The sequence below is a fragment of the Scyliorhinus torazame genome, chromosome 1 (genome assembly GCF_047496885.1).
Source record: "Scyliorhinus torazame isolate Kashiwa2021f chromosome 1, sScyTor2.1, whole genome shotgun sequence".
NCBI lineage: Eukaryota > Metazoa > Chordata > Chondrichthyes > Carcharhiniformes > Scyliorhinidae > Scyliorhinus > Scyliorhinus torazame.
In genome coordinates, this window is record NC_092707.1 from 113,241,021 (window position 1) to 113,267,494 (window position 26,474).

At 46.5% G+C, this 26,474-nt stretch overlaps 1 protein-coding gene across 2 annotated transcripts in view; it reads left to right on the forward strand.

The window, feature by feature from the left end:
• Positions 1 to 26,474, forward strand: part of nhsl3 (NHS like 3) — a 323,611-nt gene that overhangs the window by 235,694 nt on the left and 61,443 nt on the right. For both annotated transcript variants that reach the window (XM_072500084.1, XM_072500090.1), the window contains exons 2-4: positions 20 to 181; positions 13,036 to 13,106; positions 23,396 to 23,543. In XM_072500084.1, coding sequence (XP_072356185.1) covers positions 20 to 181; positions 13,036 to 13,106; positions 23,396 to 23,543 — 381 coding nt within the window. The remainder of the gene's footprint in view (positions 1 to 19; positions 182 to 13,035; positions 13,107 to 23,395; positions 23,544 to 26,474) is intronic.

Sequence of the window (26,474 nt, forward strand, 5' to 3'; positions counted from 1 at the left end):
TCTTTTTGTTTCCCAACAGCTTCCTCTAAAGTGGATGAAGAGAGTAAATATGCAGTGCACTACAAACCTGCACAGTATGAACATCAACAGGAAAATATATTCCTCCCATCCACCCGACCACAGCATCTAGAGGATCTCCACAAAGAAGCTGAAATTGGCCTTAAATCCCTTCAGGATCAAGGTAGGATATCGGCAGATCGTTAGCTTCAGACAAAATGAATAATAAGACTGCCACCAGGAGGAAACCAGAACCAGGGAATAATTCTGTGACAGAACCTGACCATAAATGACCAATATAACGGGCACGATTTAACTCAATGGAACAAGGTCCCATAGCGTGTTGAGCCGCGTGTTTCCTGGTGCTCGCAGCGCTGAGAAACACAACGCTATTAAACATCACTTTGCTTAGATAGGGGGCCTCAGCGGGGAACGCATGCCCGAGGCCGCACATAGCCCCGTTTTCCTGGTGAGAGATCGGAACGCCTATTTTTTGGAGCCCGCGAACCCTCAGCCCCAGCCCAGAGCCCGGGGGCCCCCCCACACCCCATGACCACCGCCACATGAAAAAAGCCAGTGCGGCATCTTGGCGGTGCCGACCTGGTACCCTGGCAGGTGGGTGTTACAGGGGCAGTTGATGCTGGAGAAAATTGGTGGGGGGCAGGTCACCCTGATGTCTGCATAGTTTGGGGGCGGGGGGATGAGCTGAATATTTAGTGGTGGACGGGGCGGTTGCTCCTGGGTTGGGGGTGTACCACTTCTCTGCAGGGGGGTCGTGATATCCCGGGGTAAGAGAGGCCTGCCAATTTACTTTGAGATCCGGGGGCCCTGATCTTTGGGGAGCTGGACCTGCTTGTGTCTTTCGGCCTTGCACACATCATTCATGGTGCAAATCACTTCAGCCGTCAAAAGATAACTAAGTGTGGGTGGATTATGATCTGGGTTGGGCCAACCCACACGTCAGGAATCACAGCATGTTTCCCGCCAGCGACCAGAATGTGGTCGGTAGATCCCGGGTGAAGCCACGGTATCTACCCAAATCACGTGAAGCTTCGGGATCAGGAATCCGCCCATAAAAGTTGGTAAACCAACTTAAAGCCCATTTACCTGGAATCCACTAGCCTCTCAGGATCTATCAGCTTCCCCAGTGTGCCGTAGCCGGGCGCCATCTACACAGACGTGGAACGGCACGTGGGGATGGATCTCCCATGGCGGCCTACCCCTGCTTAGGTTCCCCCACCCGATGGTTCCCAACCCCCCGCTGAGCACTGGGGTGGCAATCCCAGCGCCCCTGGGCTCTTTGCTTGTGAGCAAACATGGCTGCTCACCTACTTGGCTCCCCACAGAAGCCCTTCCGCCATGTTCACGTTTTTTACAAAGGAGCACTAATTGGCGCCAGCGTGACCACTTGCTTGCATTCTCGATTTCAGCCTTTCCCGCTATTTACTGGCTCGTTTTGCTCGAGCAAGAGCACAACGAGGCCGGAGAATCGCGCTCTAAAGATTTGTTTGTGTTGAATGTTGTGCTGTGGATTCATAGCCACTTGCTGGTGTGTTTTGCTTTCATGCCATTTCATGTTGTGTGAAAGTATACGTTCACAGCATACAAAGGTTATTGTCCACAATGATTCCAGCCCAATCTGTCCAAGTGGCAAGAATGTAATTCTGGATCTCCAATTCCAGAAGTAATGGATTAGCTTCCAGGACGGAATCACCTTGGTGTGGCACCTCACCCGTAATCTTGTCATGTCATTATTCAGGATACTGATTGACCAATTTAACAATGGAGTAATCCATTCCCTCTTCCTGTTTTAATTGATGGAGTAGTTTCTCAATGTACATTCAGATGAAGTGAGCTGTTTACAGTGAAGCTGAGCCTCCATTTTGCTGATGTACATCAGTACATATTTCTGTAACAGCAATGTAAACAAATGTTGTAATGAGCAACCCCAAAGTGACAGGACCAAGATTATTTTCTGCAGTAAAACCATTTGAACGGGATCTTTTTAGGCAGTCCAGGACGTGCAGTAACCAGTTTATGTTTTGCCTGCTGAGCAGTGATCTTTTGATGGAAATTTCCTTCTTCGTTGGAGGGACAAGAGGTTGAGTCAGATGTTTCTCACAGGCTTTTTGTACATCGTCCCTTTTTAAAACCCACTCTTAATGCTTCTGAGCTAATGTGCTTTAAAATTCATTGTTATGTGTAATGAGAGCCAGATGCTTGTTAAACTGTGCTCAAGCTTTAGAATGTGGATATATTGGAACTCCCAAACGTTGGATTGAGTTGCTCCCTCTTATCCAATCCAAAACCAGGCAGGATGGTGAACAATTTATAGTTTTTTTTTTAAAAGTCCAAATTTAGAATCATATCATTTTACAGCACAGAAAGAGGCATTCGGCCCAATGTGTCTGGCCCGGTTCTCCAAATGGATGAATTTGTGCAAAACCCGAGAAGAATTTTGCTTGCTGGTTTTTAATACTTCTAACCAAATCTGAAACAGGATTGTTCAGTTCAAAACTAGTGGCTCCTGTATATTTGAATGTTACATGAATATTTGACCTAAAGGGGAGGAGGGGTGGTTCAAAATTCACCCTGTACTAGTTTCAATGGGGGTGAGTCAGGGATGACTAATCCAGAGCTGAGTTTATCATTTAAATGTTTTTACGAGGCTCCAGGCCTCACATTTCCCCACAGTTACAGAAGGAATGACTGTGGGCTGGGTTTTCTCAGGCTTAGAGAAAGAAACCCATCAGCTAAAGGGAGGCAAAAGCGACCAGATAGAAACATTGGAGTAGGAGGAAGCCATTCGGCCCTTTGAGCCTGCTCCACCATTCAATCAGATCATGGCTGACCTGGTTGTGGTCCCAACTCCGCTTTCCCCCCCTGCACCCTCCAATCCCCAAAACGCTTGACTCCCTTGCCTAACAAAAATCTATCTAATTCTGATTTGCATACATTTAAAGACCCAACCTCTGCTACTTTGAGGAAGAGAATTCCAAACTCGAATTACCCTCTTGAGAGAGAACTTTTGATCCTCACCACTGTCTTAAAAGGCAGAATTCTTATTCTTAAACTATGTCCCTGAGTTGAGTTTCTCCCAATGAGAGGAAAGATCCTCCGGTATCCACCCTGTGCAGAACCCTCGAATAAGATCACATCTCATTCTTCTGACCTCCAATGAGTATAGGCTCAACCTGTTCAACCTTTCTTCATGAGATAAGCCCTTCGCCCCGGGAATGAGTTGAGTGAACCTTTTCTGAACTGCTTCCAAAGCAATTATGACAGCAAAAAGGGGAAATTATGTTCTCCTGCTGGAGCTGAATTACACCTGATTTGCGCTCACGCTTGGGGCGCAAATCAGGAAGCGATTCCTACTCAGCCACGCAAATTTGTACGTGGTGAGGTTGCAAGGGATTCGCCATGGAATCCTGCTACCAGGCCAGCGTTCTGAATGATCGACCCAATAGCGAGGTCTGGCGGCTGCCCTCCCCTCCTCCACCAAGCAATTCAGCCCCCCTCCCCCAGGATTATCTGGGTCACCCCCCCCCCCCCCCACAGTATGGGTGGTGGGGGAAGGGGACACACCCCTACAAGAGACTCCCTAATTAAAGAGACTCCCACCGAGACCCCTTAATTAAAGAGACCCCTGCAAGATTGACAGCTTCCAACAAGCTTGAGTGACTTTGAAGTAATCAGCTGTGAAATTAATCGCAATATAGACATTAAGCTTTGATTGACAGCTCCTGGGCTACATCAGAGAGTTAAGTGCTTTCTATTAGTTTCACAGCTGACTACTTCAAAGTCACTGAAGCGTGAAGGTAAATGATTGAAACAATGCAGACAGCTGGGTGTGTGTGGAAGCTGTCAATCACAGCCTCATAAAATCAATACCAAATAAAAATGAATGAATGGCTTGAATGAAGATCAAAGGTTTTGAATATAAGACATAGGAGCAGTATTAGGCCATTCGGCCCATCGGGACTGCTCCCCCATTCAATCATGGCTCATATGTTTCTCCCCATTCTCCTGCCTTCTCCCCATAATTCTTTATCCCCTTATTAATCAAGAACCTACCTATCTCTGTCTTAAAGATATTCAGTGATTTGACCTCCACAGAGGCAATGAGTTCCACAGATTCACCACCCTCTGGCTGAAGAAATTCCTTCTCATCTCATTTTTAAAAGATTGTCTCTTCAGTCTGAAGCTGTGCCCTCGGGTTCTAGTTATTGTAACTAGTGGAAACATCCTCTCCATGTCTAATTTATCTCGGCCTCTCAGTATTCTGTAAGTCAGGGGTTTTCACAGGCAGGTTTCTGGGGGGCTCACGGCGTGACTGATCTTTAAAAATGTGGACTGCGGTGGACTTTTGAGATTGCCGGCCATCCCACGCATGCATGTTGGATCAAGCAGTATGGATTCATAGAATTTACAGTGCAGAAGGAGGCCATTCGGCCCTTCGAGTCCACACGGCCCCTGAAAGAACACCCTACCTAATCCCACACCACCACCCTATCTCAGTAACCCAGCAACCCCACCTAACCTTTGGACACTACGAGGCAATTTAGCCTGACCATCCACCTAACGTGCACATCTTTGGACTATGGGAGGAAACCGGAGCACCCGGAGGAAACCCATGGCGACATAGGGAGAGAGTGCAGATTCCACATAGACAGTGACCCAAGCGTGAATCGAACCCAGTACTCTGGTGCTGTGAAGCAACAGTGTTAACCACTGTGTTACTGCCCCTGCCTCCTGATGTCAGCGGGCTGGTCAGGGCCAGTTTTTTCAGCAAACGATGGAGTCGTCCCACTGGAAGCGGGGGCAGAGAGCGAGTCATACGCAGGTGCGCTGACACCATGCAATCTGGGCGTGAGAGAGATTCCTCCACTTTGTAGCTGCCAGCAGTGCTGGTGTGAACTCCAGGTCCTCTGGTGAACAACCCATGACGAAGGTGAAAACAGGAATAAAGCAGCATAAAGAAGATTACTTGAGGTATAGATTATTAATTGTGCTCCGCAAATCAGGAAGTACGGCAAATGAAAGTTTAAAATACTCAAAATTTCAAAGACAGTTGAAGACTAAACATGTCAAGTTCGAGGACAAACCTCTTGATTGTTTTCAATGGATGAAGTCATTATTTTAAATGTAACATTGAGATCGTGAGGACAAACCAGGCTCATCTCAGGTAAGTGAAAATGGTGGGTTGCGAAGGTCGGCCACTGGTTGCAAATGCCGGCCGGTGCAGGTCGTGAAGGTCGGCCGGCGTGGTCGCGAAGGTCAACCAGCGTGGTCGCGAAGGTCGATCGCCGTGGGTCGCGTAGGGCAGCTGGAGTGGGTCCTGAAGGATGGACGGTTGGTAAAAATGGGTCCCGGGCAAAAATGTTTGATAAACACTGCTGTAAATTTCAATTAGATCCCCACTCATCCTTCTAAACTCCATTGAGTACAGACCCAGAGTCCTCAACTGCTCCTCATATGACAAGTCTTTCACTCCGGGGGTCATTCTTGTGAAGCTCCTCTGGACCCTCTCCAGCTGACTGGTTTTCTATTTCCGGGAATTGACAGGTGCTGTTTCCTCTGCCTGAGCCAGCAGGTGTATTGCACAGGTGAGTTTTAAAGCAGTAACTTTTTTCACTGCCTCTGTCTGGACTGCTCTCCAACTTCCAGGCAGGGACCTCTCTTCTGCGAGTCTCTGGTAGGGATTTCTTTAAGGAGGGGGTCTTTGGTCTCTTGACCTATTTGCATCCTCCCACTGGCAAACCTCTATCCTGACGCCAGTGGCGGACTGCAACATCAGAATGGGATCGACTCCGGGTGCCAGCCCCTTTTTCTGCCTGATGCTGGATTCTCCTCCCCCTGCCGTCAGTGGCAGAGCTCCTGATGCGTGGAAATACCAACCCAGATCTTTTTTCAAATACGTACTGCAATGATAAGTGTCTTTCCTACGCTAGTTGTGGGTCAGGAGCTATTTCTCACCCACTCTCCTGCTAACTTGAACCACAGCGCACTCTGTCCCACTGGCCTAAGGCAGAACCATTAGGTCTCTCTGTCTTTCCCGCCCATGATTTTCCATGTCACCCTGCAAATATTGGGGGAACACAATTGTCCATAGGTGCAGAAAGGCCCCCAAAAAGGAATAATCTGCTCTTGGGGTTGAAATGATGTCATCAGCATTGAACATTAATTTTTCTTGTAACAGCTTCCTGGTCCATGATCATGTGATCTATATGGTTGCATGTGTCCCAGGTAGTTTCATCACATGACCATCTATTCTGCTTACTGCCCCGCGCAGTGAAATGTCTTTTCCTTGTTTTTATTTTTTTCTATAAAAGAAAGAAAAGTGTTGAAAGCACAATTCCTTTAGTGGCCTAAGGAACTTCCCTGAGTGTTGTACCTACAGCAGTGACCTGTCAATTAATGTGTGTTTCCCAGAGAGCCCATGATCATCCTGGAGAACTGCAACTCTCATGACCTCAGCACATTCTACCACTCGAATGATACAGCCGCAGATAATATCAATGCATTTTATTGAGTCTTTCCTTGTCTGTTTGTCTATACATTTCCCCTAATAATGCCCCATGTTTATGGCGTCCTTTCTGAATTGTGGATCTGCTCTAAAGTCGGAGAATGGTTCCTCAGCACATGGGGAGTGGACGGGTTTTGAAGCTGTGATGAATCATTGCTATTTGCACAGTCAGCAATACAAAACCAGCATTGTCTCTGGCAACTTGAGTTTTACCCTGTCAATATGTAGGTTGGTCCTGATTTCTATTTGCTGTGGAGTTGCACCCAAACACACCCATAAATGGAAGCATTGAAGTGGCTCTTGGCAGGAGTAAGAGCTGTGAAATGATAGGACTCATCCAGGCAGAGGGAGGTTGTGGAGAATGCAAATAAAACAAGATGTTAACTCATTTTATGTGAGCAGATGAATAGATTTTTGCATTAAGTGTATTGCCACACTACGTTAAACCATTTTGGAACATTCCCAAATTCAGATATTACACAGTATCTTGCGGCTGAACATCATGTGATAGGGTGAGAATAGAATATGGTTAACATTAGCAGGAAGAGTCAGGTAGCCCTGCTTAAATGTAAATAATGTTCTTTTTATCATCAAAGAATTTACAGTGCAGAAGGAGGCCATTCGGCCCATCGAGTCTGCACCGGCTCTTGGAAAGAGCACCCTACCCAAGGTCCACACCTCCACCCTATCCCCATAACCCAGTAACCCCACCCAACACCAAGGACAATCTTGGACACTAAGGGCAATTTATCATGGCCAATCCACCTAACCTGCACATCTTTGGGCTGTGGGAGGAAACCGGAGCACCCGGAGGAAACCCACGCGCACACGGGGAGGATGTGCAGACTCCGCACAGACAGTGACCCAAGCCGGAATCGAACCTGTGACCCTGGAGCTGTGAAGCAATTGTGCTATCCACAATGCTACCATGCTGCCCTTGTCTGTTCTTGTTCTTGTTATGTTCTTGTTCTTGTTATGTTCTTAACCAAGCTCAGTTTTTTACAATTGTCATTGGACTTCAAGATTCAATCACTTAATTGAATGGACAAGTTGGAGCCCAACAGCACTTGCACAAGTTGGTTGTGTTGTGGAGGGGGCTTCAGCTAAAGTAGGAATAAGGAGTTTGTGGGACCTGGACATGGGGCAGCCAGCATTCTTCATTGCATAACTGGTCTGACTGAAGAAGGACGTGGTGGGATCGTGAACAATTAAGTCAGGATTGGAATCAGGATCTGGGTGAGCAGTTCAGGTCAATTGGATTACACAGGATATTGAAAAGTCTAAAATTAAAAACAGAAAATGCTGAATAAACCCAGCAGGTTCAGCAGCATCTGCAGAGAGAGAGAAACATGAGTTAACGTTGAGAGTCTGTATGAAAAGTCGAGACTGTCTCCAAATACATCGTGTTAATTCTACAGCCAGACACTATTAGATGATCTCCCGTTGGGTTGTTCCAGGCTTCAGTGGAGTCATCGAGTGTTCTGTCCAATCAACACATTTTGTTCATTGTTGTGAAGCGATGAGAGGCAAGAGGAACTATGTTTTCTGGACGAGATTAACCGCTACTTACGCGTGGCCTATTGTGCGGATCCCAAAACCAGTAACTAGTGCAGATATAGATATATTTTTAATAAATATTTTTATTCTCCTTTTTCACATTTTCATCAAAATTTGCAACAACAGATAATCGACAATGGCAATCCCCTAGCCAACAATCACCTTATCCCCCCCACCCTCAAACAGCCCTAACAATCCCCTAGCCAACAATCACCTTATCTCCCCCACCCTCAAACAGCCCCAACAATCCCCTAGCCAACAATCACCTTATCCCCCCCACCCTCAAACAGCCCCAACAATCCCCTAGCCAACAATCACCTTATCTCCCCCACCCTCAAACTGCCCCAACAATCACCTTATCTCCCCCACCCTCAAACAGCCCCAACAATCCCCTAGCCAACAATCACCTTATCTCCCCCACCCTCAAACAGCCCCAACATTTTGAATACAAAACACCAACAAAAAAGAATCATCAATAACTTACACATTCCAACCCCCCCCACCCCGACTCTCACCCCTAATGTTCAATGTCATGCAAGTCATGAAAATCCAATCCAATTATTGTCACAAGTAGGCTTCAATTAAGTTACTGTGAAAAGCCCCTAGTCGCCACATTCCGGCGCCTGTTCGGGGAGGCCGGTACGGGAATGCATGATGAACAAGGCCCATGAGTTGTAGAACCCTTCCAACCTCCCCCTCAACTCAAAGTTTACTTTCTTGAGCATTAAGAACTCCAGCAGACCCCTGCCCACCATGCTGAGGCACAGGGTGGAGAAGCTGATCTCCACCCCAACAGAATCCGCCTTCAGGCGATGACCGAGGGGAAGGCTAAGACATCTGCCTCTGCACCCGCTTCCAACCCCGACTGATCCAACACCCCAAATATGTCTTTTAGGGCACCCGGTTCATGTCTCACATGCACCACCTTTGAGATTACCTTAAAGACCTCCCTCCAATACCCCTCCACTTTTGGACAGGACCAAAACATATTAGAATATGATTAGTGGGGCCTCCCCACACCGTTCACAAACATCCTCCACCCCCTTAAAAAGTCGGCTCATCCTCACCCTTGTGAGGTGTACCTTATACACCACCTTCAACTGTATCAGCCTCAACCTCGCGCACAAAGTTGACACATTCACCCACACCTCACACCATGACCCGTCCTCAATATCTACCCCCAACGTCTAGTGCAGATATCATGAAGAGGAATGTGAGGCTGACAAAACAAAAAATGAGAGACCTGACCATAGTTTGGACTCTACAAAGATGTGTTTGTAGCTTTTTGATCTTGGCTGTACTGTTAGAAACCTTTATGTGCTGACCTGGATTCTGTGCGCTTGTTCTGATGTAATAACATTGACTGTTGCAGCTGGAAAGCAGATAGAAAACATTGTAAATATAGGTCAAACATTTATTTAAATAAAATCTCATCCTCCTTGGGTTATGTTGAAGTCGGCATTAAAAAATGCTTTTATTTTGAGTTCCGTTTTGAATTTTCATGACAACCGCAATACAGAACTTTGAAGTTAATTGAACTATAAGACTGTGTTGTGCAGGATCTCAGTCAACATAGTTAAACTGAAACCTGGTTAATTGAAATTGCTGTAGGAAATTGATGACTTGTTTGGTCAAAAAATATACTAGATTTAATATGAGTCAGGCTTCAATGAATGTTATCCTTGAAATGCAACACACAAAGCGCTTTATTTAATACTGGAATCTGGGGATTGTTTCGGTGTTGACTTCCACATGTGCACAAAAAACAGATTTAGAATCTGGTAAGTTGCTAAGAGATGAAATAAAAAGACGAACTGTACGACTGCAATTCACTTTACTTGATTTATATTTTTAGTAGCGATTATAAATATTGTATTAAAATATATCTGAGAAGATAGTGAGGGCACTGCAGACCACCATGTTCTCAAACAGCAGAGTTTGTACACATACTGACAGGATGTTAAGAGACCAGGGGCAGAATTCTCTGTCCGCGCCCGGAAAGTCCCGCCCGAGGTCAACGGAATTTTACATGGTCCGCGTCCCATCCGTGGCGAACTTGCGCCCCGTGCGGTCGAAGAATCCAGCCCCAGATTCTGATCACTACATTAGGAAGGTAGAAAGCTTTAAAATGTATTTTCGGTGCCAGTTATTTGCAGGCAATGTTATTACCAGGAAATCAATTACTTTCCATTACACACACTTGCAGAGGTTTATCTGGCTGTTCTTTTAGTGTGGTCACTGTTGTATATAAATAATGGAGAAGTATCAGCTGCTACGACCTCTACGGTTAATATTAAAATATCTAAAATTACGTAGTACACACCAGGAGTGAATTTACCGCCTGGACTCCATAGTCTGGCTTCAGATGATAATAGCAAAATGTTTGAACTCTTGCATAAATAGCAATTGATACAAAATCAGTTATTAACTTTAAATGACGGATAACAACCAGAATTCAGACTGAATGGAGAAGGTTCAGAGGGGAAATGAGAAAGCAAATATGAAAAGAGACTGGCAACTTAAAAAAAAATCCAAAAGTTTACTTAGGCCTATAAATAGTAAGGGGGAGTAGGGCCAGCTAATATACATGGAGGGGGGCTTGGCTGATGTATTAATAACTACTTTGCACCTGTCTTTACCAAAGAAGATGATGCTACTCAGGCTGCAGTGAAAGGGGACATAGTTCAGACACTTGAGGTCAGATTTTCACAGACTTTCAGTAAATGGCGGATTCCATTTAGCAGAAAGTGGGAGAATGGGGGATAACTCACAGGCTGGGCAAGACTCAGTACAGAGTTCAAATAGACCCCATTTTTGCTGTAGCAAAAGGCTTAAACCCACAGTGTGTGAATTGATGGGAGATGTAAATGCTCACAAAGGAAAAAATAAAATGTATGTATGTCCAGCTGGCAAGTTATTGAAAACAATTTTTAAAAGGCTAACTGTGTAAGAGAGTTGAACAAAAACTCCCTCCGAGCAATTATAATAGCTGTTTGTTGTAATTACGCCAAGAGCTTTTGTTCAAATAAATTTAGAGTACGCAATGCATTTTTTTTTCCAATTAAGGGGCAATTTTGCGTGACCAATCCACCTACCCTGCACATCTTGGGGTTGTGGGGTTGAAACCCACGCAAACACGGGGAGAATGTGCAAACTCCACACAGACAGTGACCCGAGCCCGGGATCGAACCCAGGTCCTCAGCACCGTGAGGCAGCAGTGCTAACCACTGCATCACCGTACCGCCATACTCCAAGGACTTTTATTATATCATTACATAGAAACAAAGAAAATTGGAGCAGGATGAGGCCATTCGGCCCTACAAGCCTGCTTCCTTTGGATCATGGCTGATCATGGCTGATTAGGGCAGCACGGTAGCATTGTGGATAGCACAATTGCTTCACGGCTCCAGGGTCCCAGGTTCGATTCCGGCTTGGGTCTCTGTCTGTGCGGAGTCTGCACATCCTCCCCGTGTGTGCGTGGGTCTCCTCCGGGAGCTCTGGTTTCCTCCCACAGTCCAAAGATGTGCAGGTTAGGTGGATTGGCCATGATAAATTGCCCTTAGTGTCCAAAATTGCCCTTAGTGTTGGGTGGGGTTAATGGGTTATGGGGATCGGGTGGAGGTGTTGACCTTGGGTAGGGTGCTCTTTCCAAGAGCCGGTGCAGACTCGATGGGCCGAATGGCCTCCTTCTGCACTGTAAATTCTATGTAAATCTATGTAAATCCAGCTCCATCCTTCTCTCCCCACTCCCCCACATATCTTTGATATCCCTTCCCCCGAAGTGCTATATCAAACTGCTTCTTGAAAACAAACAATGTTTTGGCCTCAATTACTTTTTGTGTAACGAATTCCACAGGCTTACCACTCTGTGGGTGAAGAAATTTCTCCTCATCTCTGCCCTAAATTGCCTACCCTGTATCCTCAGACTGTGACCTCTGGTTCTGGACGCACCCATAATTGGGAATCCTTTCTGCATCTACCCTGTCTAGTACTGATAGAATTTTATAGCTTTCTATGAGATTTCTCCTCATTCTTCTGAATCCCAGCGAATACAATCCTAGCCGACTTAGCCTTTCCTCCTAAGTCTGTCATGCTATCCCAGGAATCAGTGTGGTAAACCTTCTCTGCACTCCCTCTAGAGCAAGAACGTACTTCCTCAAATAAGGAGACCAAAACTGCACACACTATTCCAAGTGTGGACTCATCAAGGCCCTCTGTAATTTCAGCAAGACTTTCCCGCTTTTGTACTCCAATCCTCTCGCTATAAAGGCCAACATATCATTTGCCTTCTTTACCTCTTGCTGCACCTGCTTGCTTACCTTCAGCAACTAGTGTACAAGGTAACCCAGGTCACGATGCACATTCCCCTCTCTCAATCTATAGCCATTCAGATGTCTTCCTGTTTTTGCTACCGTTATTAATGCTTATCTATTTTCCACAAACAAGAGTAATCCCAGATGGAGGTTGTAAATTCACAGTTTAATTGATGGCTCAAAGCGGATATTAAAGGATTAGCTGTTATTGATGTAGAGTTATGAGTTGGCATGGACGGGACATGGAGTGTCGCTGGGGATTGATGAGGGGTGAGGGTTATGATATGGGGACCGAGGGCTAGAGGACCCAATATTTAAAAAAAACACAACTGGACAAAGTCCCAGAGAACTGAGGTAGGTGCTGAGCATCAGGAAATTTTCTGACTCGAGCGACGTTAAGAGGGAAAATCTATCATTTCTAACGTTGCTGGCTAATTGGCAATATTTCTGAATGTAAGTTGTGTTATTGGTCGGTTCCTTGTTTTGAAGTCTGGAGTGTGTGCGCTACTTATCGATGTACAAAATGGCCAATCCGGGGAAAACAACTTTGAAACTTACTCCAGGCTTGGGAGAAGATGTTGAAAATCTGAGTTGATTAAATATGTCCAATGGTTTGATGCCTTGTTTCTTTCCCTCTTTCAGGAAACCTGGATGGATATTCACAGCCCCACATTAGAAATGGCTATGGTTGTGAAGATGGGCACAGCCAGCACGTAAGACCATGGACATTTAACTGCATGAATATTTATACATTCGGAGGGCCAGTATTACAGGAGCATAAATGAAAGTAAAATGCACCATTTTGGAAAAATAAATAGAAACAGAAAATGCTGGACAAGCTCAGCAGGTCTGGCAGCATCTGTGCAGAGAGAAACGGTTCATCCAGATTCAAAACGTTAACTCTGCTTCGCTCTACCAAACGCTGACAGACCTGAATGTTTCCAGCATTTATTTTTTATTTCCGATTTCCAGCATCTGCAGTGTCTAGCTTTTATTTCGGAAAGGCACAACATTGCACATGAATTTGAAATATAGTTTGAAAGAAACAACTTGCTGAACGAAGAAAATAATGAGTATCATATAAAGGTGAGGATTAGAGTGTGAGTGTGTGTGGTGTTCTGTTCACTCCCAGGCTCAGAATGCTCACTCACTCACTCACCCTCATCGCCGCTCAGAGTGCTGATGGTGTGTGGGGGGCACTAAGTGGCAACCTGAGCCTGCGACTTATGGACAATCTCTGCCCCCACACACATTCTCTCCTTTCTCACCCCAGTCACACCCTCTCTCTCCTCACCTCCTGGCGGGCTTTTCCTCCACCTCTGCAGCATGTTCTGCAGCAGCGGAAGGCTGCTCACCAGTGGCTGGCAGTGGGATCTTTTGAACCCGTTTGGATCCGTTGTTGTCAACGGGGCTTCTTGTTGAACACGTGCCTCATTGCAGGGAAAGCAGCGGTGTGGGTTCTGCCGTCGACGGGACAGTATTATCCCTTCATTGTGAAGGGTCGGAAAAGCCGTCCCCCTCTATCTCTCTTCCCCCTCCAATGCCTTCCCTCCACCCCCTCCCCCCCTCGGATTCCCATCATCCATCGGACACCGGGCCCCCTCCAGGCGCCCGGCCCCCTCTGACCCCCTTGGATGGCAGGTCTCGTACGACCCTCTCGGGCGCCCGGCCCCCTCCGACCCTCTCGGGCGCCCGGCCCCCTCCGACCCTCTCGGGCGCCCGGCCCCCTCCGACCCTCTCGGGCGCCCGGTCCCCTCCGACCCTCTCGGGCGCCCGGTCCCCAACGCGCTCTCTCTCCTTCTCCCTCTCTCTCCAAAATTGCCTCTTGCACAACTGGATTCCTGATCTCCGCTTACTAGCATCTGTACTCCTAGTCCCCCTCCCCTCCACTGCCCCCCCCTTTCTCTCTGACCCCCCCTTTCTCTCAGGTCCCCCCCTTTCTCTCTGACCCCCCTCTCCCTCTCTCTGACCCCCCTCTCCCTCTCTCTGACCCCCCCTCTCGCTCTCTGACCCCCACTTTCTCTCTTTGACCCCCTCTCTGACTCTCTCTCTCTCTCTGGCCCCCCCCTCTCTCTGACCTCCCCCACTCTCTCTCTCTGACCCCCCCTCTCTCTCTCTGACCCCCCCTCTCTCTCTCTCTGACCCCCTCTTTCTCTGACCTCCCCTTTCTCTCTGACCCCCCCTTTCTCTCTGACCCCCCTTTTCTCTCTGACCCCCCCTTTTCTCTCTGACCCCCCCTTTTCTCTCTGACCCCCCGTTTCTCTCTGACCCCCCGTCTCTCTGACACCCCTTCTCTCTGACCCCCCCTTCTCTCTGACCCCCCCTTCTCTCTGACCCCCCCTTTCTCTCTGACCCCCCCTTTCTCTCTGACCCCCCCTTTCTCTCTGACCCCCCCCCCCTTTCTCTCTGACCGCCCCCCCTTTTTCTCTGGTCCCCCCTTTCTCTCTGACCCCCCCTCTCTCTCTCTCTCTCTCTGACCCCCCTCTCTCTCTCTCTCTGACCCCCTCTCTCTCTCTCTGACCCCCCTCTCTCGCTCTCTAACCCTCACACATTCTCTCTGACCCCCCACATTCTCTCTCTCTCTCTCTCTCTCTCTCTCTCTCTCTCTCTCTCTCTCTCTGACTCCTCACACCCTCTCTCTCTGACCCCCACTTTCTATCTGACCCCATCCCCTTCTCTCTCTCTGACCCCCCTCTCTCTCTCTCTCTGACCCCCCTCTCTCTCTCTCTCTCTCTCTCTGACCCCCCACACTCACTCTCTCTCTGACCCCCCACATTCTCTCTCTTTGACTCCCCTCTCTCTCTGACCCCCCACACTCCCTCTCTCTTTCTGACCCCCCACACACTCTCTCTCTGACCCCCAACACTCACTCTCTCTCTCTCTCTCTCTCTCTCTCTCTCTCTCTGACCCCCCCCCCTCTCTCTCTGACCCCCCCTCTCTCTCTCTCTCTGACCCCCCCCCCTCTCTCTCTGACCCCCCCCCCCTCTCTCTCTGACCCCCCCCCCCCTCTCTCTCTCTCTCTGACCCCCCCCCCCCTCTCTCTCTCTCTCTCTCTCTCTCTCCAAAATTGCCTATTGCACAACTGGCTTCCTCATCTCCGCTTACTAGCATCTGTACTCCTACCCCCCCTCCCCTCCACTGTCCCTCAGCTCCCTCTCCTGGGCCTCCCCTGTTCATCCGTGACCCCCCCCCCCAAAACTGTCCCCCAGCTCCCTCTCCTGGGCCCCCTTGTTGCTCTGAGCTCCCCAGCCAGAAACTGGGATATTACAACCTGACTTGTGATGCTGTTTCATTCACTGGCTGATTCCACCCGAAACAGTCTCGAGCAGCCAATGCAGGGGGAAAACATACCTGTGATTGGACAGTCTCTTTGGGAGGTCTGTGATGACTTGACTCTCAGGATGTGCTGGGCCTGCTATAGAAAATGGATTTGATGCTTTCACAGAAATGCTATAACGTAATAATGAATAAATAACTTAAAAGGTTAATAATATTTGTTATTTATTCAGAAACCAGTCATTCAAAATAAAAAAAGTAAGTAAATAAATATAAGTTTGGTGATATCTTAATCCAGCCTGTGAAGCAGTGGTGTTCTGGTGGTGTGGCTGGGTAGCTGAGTATTTGTGTGGAAGCTTGAATAAGATGGCAATCTGAGGCAGGAATGCTGAAAGGAGAGATTGAAATCCTGCAGGTGGGTCATTGGTGGAGGCATCCAAGAGAAAGCTTTATTGGGGGGGGGGCAATTCCAAGAGTGTTCATTGAGAGCAGAGTCTGGAAACCCTCGTGTTTCCGGTGAGACCAGTTGGTTCACGGTGTGATGAGCATCTGAGGGCTTTAATGAGAAATCCACAGATGCTGTTTGAGGTGGCATCAGAGTGTGGTGTGTCTGACCACAGCTGACCGATGGGTTTAGAGGGTCTGCGTACTTACTGAGAACATTAGAGTAAGTGATGTATTTTTGAAGTTGTGTTACGTTCGAAACCTGTGTACATCTTGTTTAATAAGTATTGTATTCTTTTGTTATAAATTAATCTGCAGTCCTGTGCTCCGTTCACCCTTGTCTAAAAATAAAAAGGAAAAGTTAGAGTCTATCAAGATGTTAGACGTTTATCTGCTGTTGTATAAAGAGTCAAAGGTTTTGCTCCTTTTCCACAAACACCTTTATTTCACTTCAACAGACACTGCACAAAACTCTATCATCACATCACCTGACACAAAGGCCACCTGAAGCCCCTTTACATATCAGTGTCAATTATTGCATACTTAACATAAATGAGACAACTAATTGGAATGTCTCTTACCCCATTACTTAACAGTCTCCCCTTCCTTGGAGAAAACAAAAATTAGATGAAAACAAAATTTCAAGAAACTCAAAAATACACAAGCAATTTCCCCCCCCTTTTTTTTTTTTTGGAAGAAAAAAACAAAGTCACATTAACAATTCATTAACAATATCCAAAAGTTTCTGTGAACTAGCCCCTCTTTTTCTAAAACAGTCTGAAAATTGATAGCTACTGTTGACCCATTTAATTTTTGCTATTTCCCCTCTGTCCAACATCTGCTTCAAACTTGCGATGTCTATCCTTAACCTCTTTTCATTGACACTTTTTGTAGAGTGGACATTTTCCCACTGGGATTTATTGTCAATGTGACAGTCAATAGGTATATTACCAAAATCCCCTAATCCCAAAATTTCTGTCAATATCTGAGATACATAAAAGGCCATATCAGTAATGGAATACAATAGTGTCCCGACTGTGTAAATTGTAAGTCCATCGACTTTCCAAAAACAGTTGCCTTATCCTGTTCCATATCCAGTTTCATGTGTGCTTTCTTCATCGACGGTCTGCTCAGAAGCAGAGGTATCTCACTTGATACAACATCCGTGCTAATGAATTGATTCACTTCGGCAATATTGCAAGTGATCACCACTCTTTTCAGCGACTTCAGGGTATTATCATCTCCAAACCTGAAATTTGTGGAACTTTCAAATTCCTTAACCTTCTACGATTTTCAGCATTCAAGGGGTCCAGGTAACATTTTAACCAGTCAATTCCACACACATTAGATGTGCAACCACTGTCCAATACAGCACAAAGGATTCTGCAACCAACACCCTCATTACTGCTTGTTAATAGGACAAAACCTTCTTTCTGGTCACTATCTTTTTCCTCTTCTGACTCTTCCGTGTCATGTGTCACTTCAAACACTCTATTATAACACTCTATGGGCAGCACGGTAGCATAATGGTTAGCACAATTGCTTCACAGCTCCAGGGTCCCAGGTTCGATTCCCGGCTTGGGTCACGGCCTGTGCGGAGTCTGCACATTCTCCCCGTGTGTGTGTGGGTTTCCTTCGGGTGCTCTGGTTTCCTCCCACAGTCCAAAGATGTGCAGGTTTGGTGGATTGGCCATGCTAAATCGCCCTCGATGTCCAAAATTGCCTTTAGTGTTGGGTGGGGTTACTGGGTTATGGGGGTAGGGGGAGGTGTGGGCTTGGGTAGGGTGCTCTTTCCAAGAGCCGGTGCAGACTCGATGGGCCGAATGACCTCCTTCTGCATTGTAAATTCTATGATCAATTCTATGATAACATGTTGGACAGTTGAAAGCATAATGGTATTGAGAGTCACATCAAAAACATCGATTTATCATGCCCCGTGCATTTCTGGGGTTCATCTTCCTATTGTAGGTTCTAAATGGGTTTCTGTCTTAATAATTTCCGGGTCTTGATCTCCTTCTATAGTCTTGGAACCTGTTTGTAGCCGTACGATTTCGCCATCCTGTTAGTGGTGTATCTTCCATATTCTGCTTTATTGCAGACTGACCTATTTGGGTCATCAGAGCCATCGGAATCGAATATTTCCTCAGAAACATTTTTAAAGCTTCTGTCATATGATCGAATAAGGTATCATCCACAAACTGAACTCCTGTCAAAACCATAAGCCTATCCATGTTGCTCACTCAAGCACAGTCAAGTAATTTCAAGGCCAATACACTGTGGAAATTCCAGGTTGTGTTTCTGCAGCCTTTTATATAGTCTGCCAAATTCCATTATATCGTCTTCAATGGAGAAATCCACTATTTTCCGGAACCTATCAAAATCCGACCATGCTTCCTACGCACTTAACAAGTCATCCTTTTTATAAATCTTATCCATGTAACGTAATAGAGTCTCCAGACCTAGTTCTGAGTCTAACTCTTCCAATTCCAACTCAGAAAACACTTTGCTTCGGATTTTACTGTCATAATGTAGAGAAAGAGCCAATGCCATACCTTGTTTTCTCTTTCCCAAGGCAGTTACCTTAGTCCACATAACTACTGCACTTCTCCATTGGTCGTACGATCCCCTTTCAGAAAATAAGGGGAGATAGTCATATACGGCCATCTTTATCCTAGGTTAAGCCATATATCCCTTTTTTAATCTTCTCACTCACTCCCTGGTTTGGTCTGGAAAAGTTGTATCTTTCAACCCTTCACATTTGCATAGCAACCATTCTCTGCTGCCAATTGTTAGACGTTTAGCTGCTGTTGTACAAAAAGTCAAAGGTTCTGCTCCTTTTCCACAAACACCTTTATTTCACTTTAACAGATTCTGCGCAAAACTCTTATCATCACATCACCTGACACAAAGGCCACCTGAAGAACCTTTACATATCAATGTCAATTATTGGATACTTGACATAGATAAGACAACTAATTGGAACGTCTCAACCCATTACTTAACAAAGATGGAGTTCCATTCTGGGACCTGGCTGTCCGGTATCACAGAATTGCTACAGTACAGAAGGAGACATTTCAGCCCATTGTATCTGCAGCGGCTCTCCAAATGAGCATCATAACTTGGTGTCATTCACCTGCCTTTTCCCCAAACTCCTGTACATTGTTTATATTCATATCATTATCCAACGCTCTCTTGAATGCCTCGATTGAACCCGCCTCCACCACGCTTCCCAGACCTCAACCACGCGCTGTGTGAAAAGGTTTTTTCTCACATCACATTTGCTTCTTTTCCAAATTACTTCAAATCTGTGCCCCCTCGTTCTTGATGCTTTTACAAGCGGGATCAGTTTTTCCCTATCTGCTCCGATCAGTCCCCTCATGATTTTGAACATCTCTATCTAATCTCCTCTTAGCCGCCGTCTCTCCAAGCAGAACAGTCCCAACCTGTCCAATCACTCGTCCTGACTGAAATTTCTCATCCCTGGAACCATTCTTGCCAACCTCTTCTTCACTCTCTCCAATGCGCTCACATCCTTCCTATAGTGTGGCATCCAGAACTGTGCACAATATTCCAGCTGAGGTCTAACTAGTGATTTGTATAAGTTCAACATCACCTCCTTGCTCTTGTTCTCTATGCCCCTATTAATAAAGCCCAGAATACCATCCATTTTATTAATTGCTCTCTCCACCTGTCCTGCCACCTTCAATGATCTGAGAACATATGAATCACTCTGCTCCTGTACCCCTTTAAGAATTTTACTACTTATTTTATATTGTCTTTCCATGTTCTTCCAAACAAAATACATCACCTCGCACTTCTCTACCCACTCCAACTTGTCTATGTCCTTCTGACGTTCTACACTGTCCTTTTCACAGTTTACAGTACTTCCATGTTTTGTCATCTGCAAACTTTGAAATTGTTCCCTGCACATATCAGGGGTCATGAGGAAAAGGAGAATGAGGTTGAGACAAATATCAGCCGTGATTGATTGGCAGAGTAGACAGGGCCGAGTGGCCTAATTCTTATGGTCTTACATCTGGAAAAGCAAGGGTCCCAATACTGACTCCTGGGGGACACCATTACAAACCTTCTTCCAGCCTGAAAAATAACCATTGACTATTACTCTCTGCTTTCTATTATTCAGCCAGTTTTGTATCCACATTGCTACTGTCCCTTTTATTCCATGAGCTATAACTTTTGTCACAAGTCTGTTGTGTGGCACTATATCGAATGCCTTCTGAAGGTCTACATCAACAGCATTACCCTCATCGACCCTTTCAGTTACCTCTTCAAAACACTCCACCAAGTTAGTCAAATGATTTCTCCATTAGAAATCCATGCTGGAACTTCCTAATGAACCCAAAGTGCCATTAGCTGGGATTGTGACACTGGCTTTGACCTCTAAACTGAGATGAGGTGTCTGAGAATGAGGATAACACCGATTTGTTTGAGCTGCTAATACTCCATGTCTTGACTTGCATGAAGAATGGCCATAATAGTACACTGCAATAAAACAATTCTCTTCTAAATTAAGAGGTGGAAATTGGTTATTGTGGGGGGCAGGAATGCAGAAGGAGGGACTAAAAATACCCTTTATCAACATGGAAGATGAGTACATGGTTAGAATTATGTGAGGAACTTGGGTGCGAGGGAGGTGCAGGGATTTGAACTGTAATTTGGATACAGGGCCATTTTGTTTTGCACTGCCAATATCTTCACCAGTGTTTTATTTCAGACAAACTTTGCTACAGATTTCTGAACGTTCCGAATTTCAAATACCTCCTTTTAAAAATGACAAACAAATGGGCAGCATGGTGGCATAGTGGTTAGCACTGCTGCCTCACGGCACCGAGGTTCCAGCTTCGATCCCGGCCCTGGAGTTTGCACATTCTCCCAATGTTTGTGTGGGTTTCACCCCCACATCCCAAAGATGTGGAGGGTAAGGGGATTGGCCATGCTAAATTGCCCCTTAATTGGAAGAAAATGAATTGGGTACTCTAAATTTATTTTTAAAATGACAATCAGAAAAATAATGATTATAGAATATTAATTGCCGAGGTTAAAATCTTGTAATTATTCACTTAGATTCCCTTTGGCGTGACAAATTTTGCATCACAAGAAATCACATTTTCATTTTTGTCGGACCAATTTTAAATACAATTGGATGATTTGTCCATTAGCACCGGGCTACAATGACACAAAGATCCCTGGTATAAATTTTAAAATCTGATCTGCTGTAACTAATTGCAACTGACATGGGCCTAGATTCTCCGTCCCGCCAGAATACTGGTTCAGCACCCAGGCTCGGTTACGCCTGGGGTTTCCCATTGTCGGGAAACCCTCGGGTTGCTGGCAAAACGGAGCATCCCAATGGCGGAGAATCCAGCCCTTGAAATCTAAAGCAAATTAATATTTCGGAGGTGAAAGCAAAATACTGCAGATGTTGGAAATCTGAAATGAAAAAAAGTACTGGAAAAACTCAGCAGGTCTGGCAGCATCTGTGGAGAGAGAGAGTTAAATGTTTGAGTCCAATGTGACTCGACCAGCTGTGTTTTTTTTCCAGCACTTTTGTTTTTCTGCTAGTATTTCCGAGGATTCAGTTGCAGCCGTGTTGATCTTATTATGGTCTGTCTTTGTTGTGAAAGCCAGACTATCTAATTTGACAGAGCAGGTCAAATATTTAGCTCCTGTGTTGCAATCCCAGTTGTTACTATTGACAGATGGGTTTTGTTTAACGAGGTGAAAGAAAAGAGTCATGGGATTTCCAATTAACTTTTAACAAAGGAATCAAACCATTCTTAAACGAGAAAAGATTAACTATAGTGCTACTCCTTCATCCATATCTTCACAGATGTACACACATTTATAAGGATAACGCGAGTTCCAAACTACATCTTTTACTCTAATCTTCTCAACAGGCCAACTGTGGTTAGACACATCACACTCTGGAAGCAAGTGGCTAATGTCATCCAATATGAATTCAGTGGATTTCTCATTAAATCCCCCAGAGGCGGGTCAGCATGTGCGGCACGGTAGCACAGTGGTTAGCACTGTTGTTTCACAGCGCCAGGGTCCCAGGTTCGATTTCCGGTTTGGGTCACTGTCTGTGCGGAGTCTGCACGTTCTCCCGGTGTCTGTGTAGGTTTCCTCCGGGTGTTCCGGTTTCCTCCCACGAGTCCCGAAAGACGTGCTGTTAAGTCATTTGGACATTCTGAATTCTCCCTCCGTGTACCCAAAACAGGTGCCAGAATGTGGCGACTCGGGGCTTTTCACAGTAACTTCATTGCAGTGTTAATGTAAGCCTATTTGTCACAATAAAGTATTTTCAAGCTGTAAGAAAATGCTTGGAATCTTTCCCAAACAAAGATTCCTCTTAGGAGCCTTCAACAAGGATCCAAGCCAAGGCAGAATACCACTGGTTCACGGGCTGTATTACGATACAGCAAACATTTGATTTACCTCGGATGTCTTGGTTCTCACATGGCCGACATTAAATTTGGTTCTTGCAGCTGTCTTTTCAACTCTGAGCACTTCCTCGAATTTTCACTTGAATTCTTCTGAACACTCCCCTCAAATAATAATCAAACAAAGCAGTGAGCTTTTTACTCCGTGTATATATCGTTTTGAAGGAATGATCTCTCAACTTTCTGGGCCACTGATCGTAAAAAATGAGCAGAGGAAGTACACAGACTCCGATCTCTTCGTCCGGGAGTCTGTCTCTCCGGGCGGCATGGTGGCACAGTGGTTAGCACAGCACCAGGGACCCGGGTTCAATTCTGACCTCGGGTGGCTGCCTGTGTGGAGTTTGTACATTCTCCCCGTGTCTGCGTGGATTTCTTCCCTGTGCTCCGCAGTTTCCTCGCACAGGCCTTGCTAAAGTGCCCTTGGTGTCCAGGGTTGTGCCGGTTAGGTGGGGTTGTAGGAATAGGGCAGGAGCTTGGTTGGGGTGCTCTTTCAGAGGGTCGGTGCAGACGTGATGGGCCAATTGGCCTCCTGCACTGCAGTGGTTCTATGTTCTGTGATTCTATGAAATACCTCCTGAAGTTGGGGGGGGGGGGGGGGGGGGGGGGGGAGATTACTGCTGAATTCTGGAGTGATTTACTACATATATAAAAATTGACGAATGCTTTTCTAAAAAAGAGTCTTGCATTAATTCTTATCTTTAGTATGCATTGCTCTTCAGATTCATTAGTGGAAATAGCTTGTCATTTTCAATATTGGATTTTTCTCCCATGGTTAGGGTTGATATTTTAAGTCTTGTGATGTGTTGTCCCTGTCACAGGGTGAAGATGATGCGTCCCTCAGTGAGAGCTCCAAATCCTGTACACCCAGTGATGAAGTTTGGGCCACAACGAGGTCACTTCCACCACCAACTCCTGGTGAAGTCCGGAAGGATTTGCTGCCCTCTCGATCAGGAGCAATCCCAACAGGTATCTATCAAATTGTGTTGCGAGAAAAACTCGGCTCTGCAAATCTGTTGTTCTTCCCAAGCAAGAGGAACAGGTTGGATTTAGATAACTTTAAATTAAAATGTTTGCTGTTGGATGAATCAGACTTTCAATGGAATGGATCCATTAACTTACTTTGCCTGAAATTGAATTTTAATTTTAAAGCGAATTCCTCTTGTGGCTAAGATAACCGTTTCATAGATCATAGAATTTACAGTGCAGAAGGAGGCCATTTGGCCCATCAAGTCTGCACCGGCTCTTGGAAAGAGCACCCTACCCAAGGTCAACACCTCCACCCTATCCCCATAACCCAGTAACCCCACCCAACACTAAGCGCAATTTTGGACACTAAGGGCAATTTATCATGTCCAATCCACCTAACCTGCACATCTTTGGACTGTGGGAGGAAACCGGAGCACCCGGAGGAAACCCACGCACACATGGGGAGGATGTGCAGACTCCACACAGACAGTGACCCAAGCCGGAATCGAACCTGGGACCCTGGAGCTGTGAAGCAATTGTGCTATCCACAATGCTACCGTGCTGCCCCAAGTGGAAAAGGTATCATAAATTTTAAAAGTGGTTAGCACTGCTGCCTCACGGCGCCGAGGTCCCAGGTTCGATCCCGGCTCTGGGTCACTGGCCGTGTGGAGTTTGCACATTCTCCCCGTGTTTGCGTGGGCTTCACTCCCACAACCCAAAAGATGTGCAGAGTAGGTGGATTGGCCACGCTAAATTGCTCCTTAATTGGAAAAAAAGAATTGGGTAATCTAAATTTATTTTAAAAAAATTAAAATTAGAAAGTGGAGCAGTGAAAGATACCTTGATTACCTGAAGCATTTATACGGTCAAAGTTTCATACCTTGCACCTCCTTAAATGTTCTCGTTCTGAGATTTTATTTTCCTGCGAAAAGGTGGAAAATCCCTCTCCTTAAAGCTGAACATTTTACTAAAGCGCATCCTGCCACCTACTGGCGCCGCTGGGAACTGCCGAAAGTTGGTCAAGTGATTTTGAAAGTCAACTGGTTTTAGGACGTCGCAAGGTTCCAGTTGGCCATTCTGTGCTAAATAAATCAGAGTTACCATGTTGTTGAACTTCATAAAGATGGACTGACGGAGAATCAGCTTAGAGTTAACGGTGCCCCATTGGCTATCATGGAGGCAGGTAAAACAACAATATCAACAACTTGTATTCTGATGAGGGACTGATACAGATCCAAGGAAATTTGGCAAATAGGATCCAGAATTGAATGAGTGACAGGAAGCAAAGGATGATGTGCAAGGAGTATTTTTCCATCTGTGTTCAGTGGGGTCCTGCAGGGATCAGTGTTGGGGCCCTTGCTGCTTGTGGTTTATATAAATGATTTAGATATGAATGTAGGAGGGTTAATCAGTAAGTTTGTGGATTCTACAAAAATTGGTGGGGTGGCAAATAGTGAGGATAGTCTTCGATTACAGGAGGATATAGATGGACTGATCAGGCACTTCCAGTGGCGGCCATGGTGTGAGTGGTCGCACATTTGGTGGCTCCCGCTTGTGGCGGTTTTTTCAGACCCTTTCCCTGGTTAACGGGTGGATGTGAGGAGGTAAAAATGTGCAGGAGAGTGAGTGGAAGAGATTGACCCACTGGTGTATGGAGCTGAGGGCCAGAAGCGATCGCAAAAGAGGGCAACAGAATGCAAAAGCTGGTGCAGTGCCTGCGACGCACATGGAGATGACGGAGGAGGGTCAGGGAGCACCCTGCCAGCTCAGTGGTCAACAGAGCAGCTGGTGGGCTTCCTGAACAGGAGGTTCACCCAGCAACGCAAGGAGAATCTGGAGGGGTTGGATTAAAGCGGCGATTGACCGAGTGGAGATGAGGCTCGAGGCCCAGGATCAGGCGATCCAGAAGATGGAGGAGGTGGTGGGGGGAACACGAGGAGCAGTTCACCTCTGGCAGCCGAGATGGGGCTGGTGAGCGATCAGCAGAAGCGGCTTCAGGAGAAAGTTGGAGACCTGGAGAATTGGTTGCACAGGCAGAATATCGGGATTGTGGGCCTGCCAGAGGGGATTGAAGGAGACGACACTGGTGAGTATGTGGGAGGATGCTGGAGGCGCTGCTAGGAGAGGATGCATTCGTATGGCCTTTGGAGGTGGATCGAAAGCATATAGGGCATGAATGAGGAAACTCCAGGGGAACGAGCCGCCGAGGGTGATGGTGGTGCAGTTGCACCGTTTCCTGGACAAGGAGCAAATTATGAGGTAGGCCAGGCAGACGAGGCACTGCACCTGGGAGGGCCGTGAAATCAGAGTATACCAGGGCCAGGGTGCAGAGCTGGCCAAGAGGAGAGCGAGTTTTAACAAGGTCAAAGTGGCCCTCCTCAAGAAGGGGGGTGAAGTTTGGGTTGCTGTACCCAGCAAGTCTGTGGGTGACCTATGAAGGCCGGGAATTGTACTTTGGGACGGCGGAGGAGGCAATAGAGTTTGTCAAAGACAATGGGCTGGCAGGAGAAGGTAGACTTTGAACTTTGGTGGAGATGCTGTGATGCTGCTTTTAATTTGCATTTGGGGCCATTTTTGCAGTTTCAGGTTTGTTTTGTTCTCTGTTGGAAGGTGGGGGGGTTGATCTCTTCGATTGGGCTTGGGGAGGGGTCGTTTTTGTTTACACTAGTAGGATGTTTGGGCAGGGGGGAGGGGAATCAGTCGAGGGTAGGATGCTAGGTGCCATGGGCGGGGGCTGCCAGACTAGCTGGGTGGGCTAGTTCACGGAAGCGCAGTGGGGTGCAAGCAGAAGGTTAGTGGGGGGGATGGAGGCAGAGGTTGTTGTTGGAGGAACTGGGTGGGCGGGGGGGGGGGGGGGGGGGGTACAGGGGTAGGGCTTTTGAAATGTAAGGGGAGGAGGATCGATGATAGTGGGTGCCCGAGGGCGGGCCT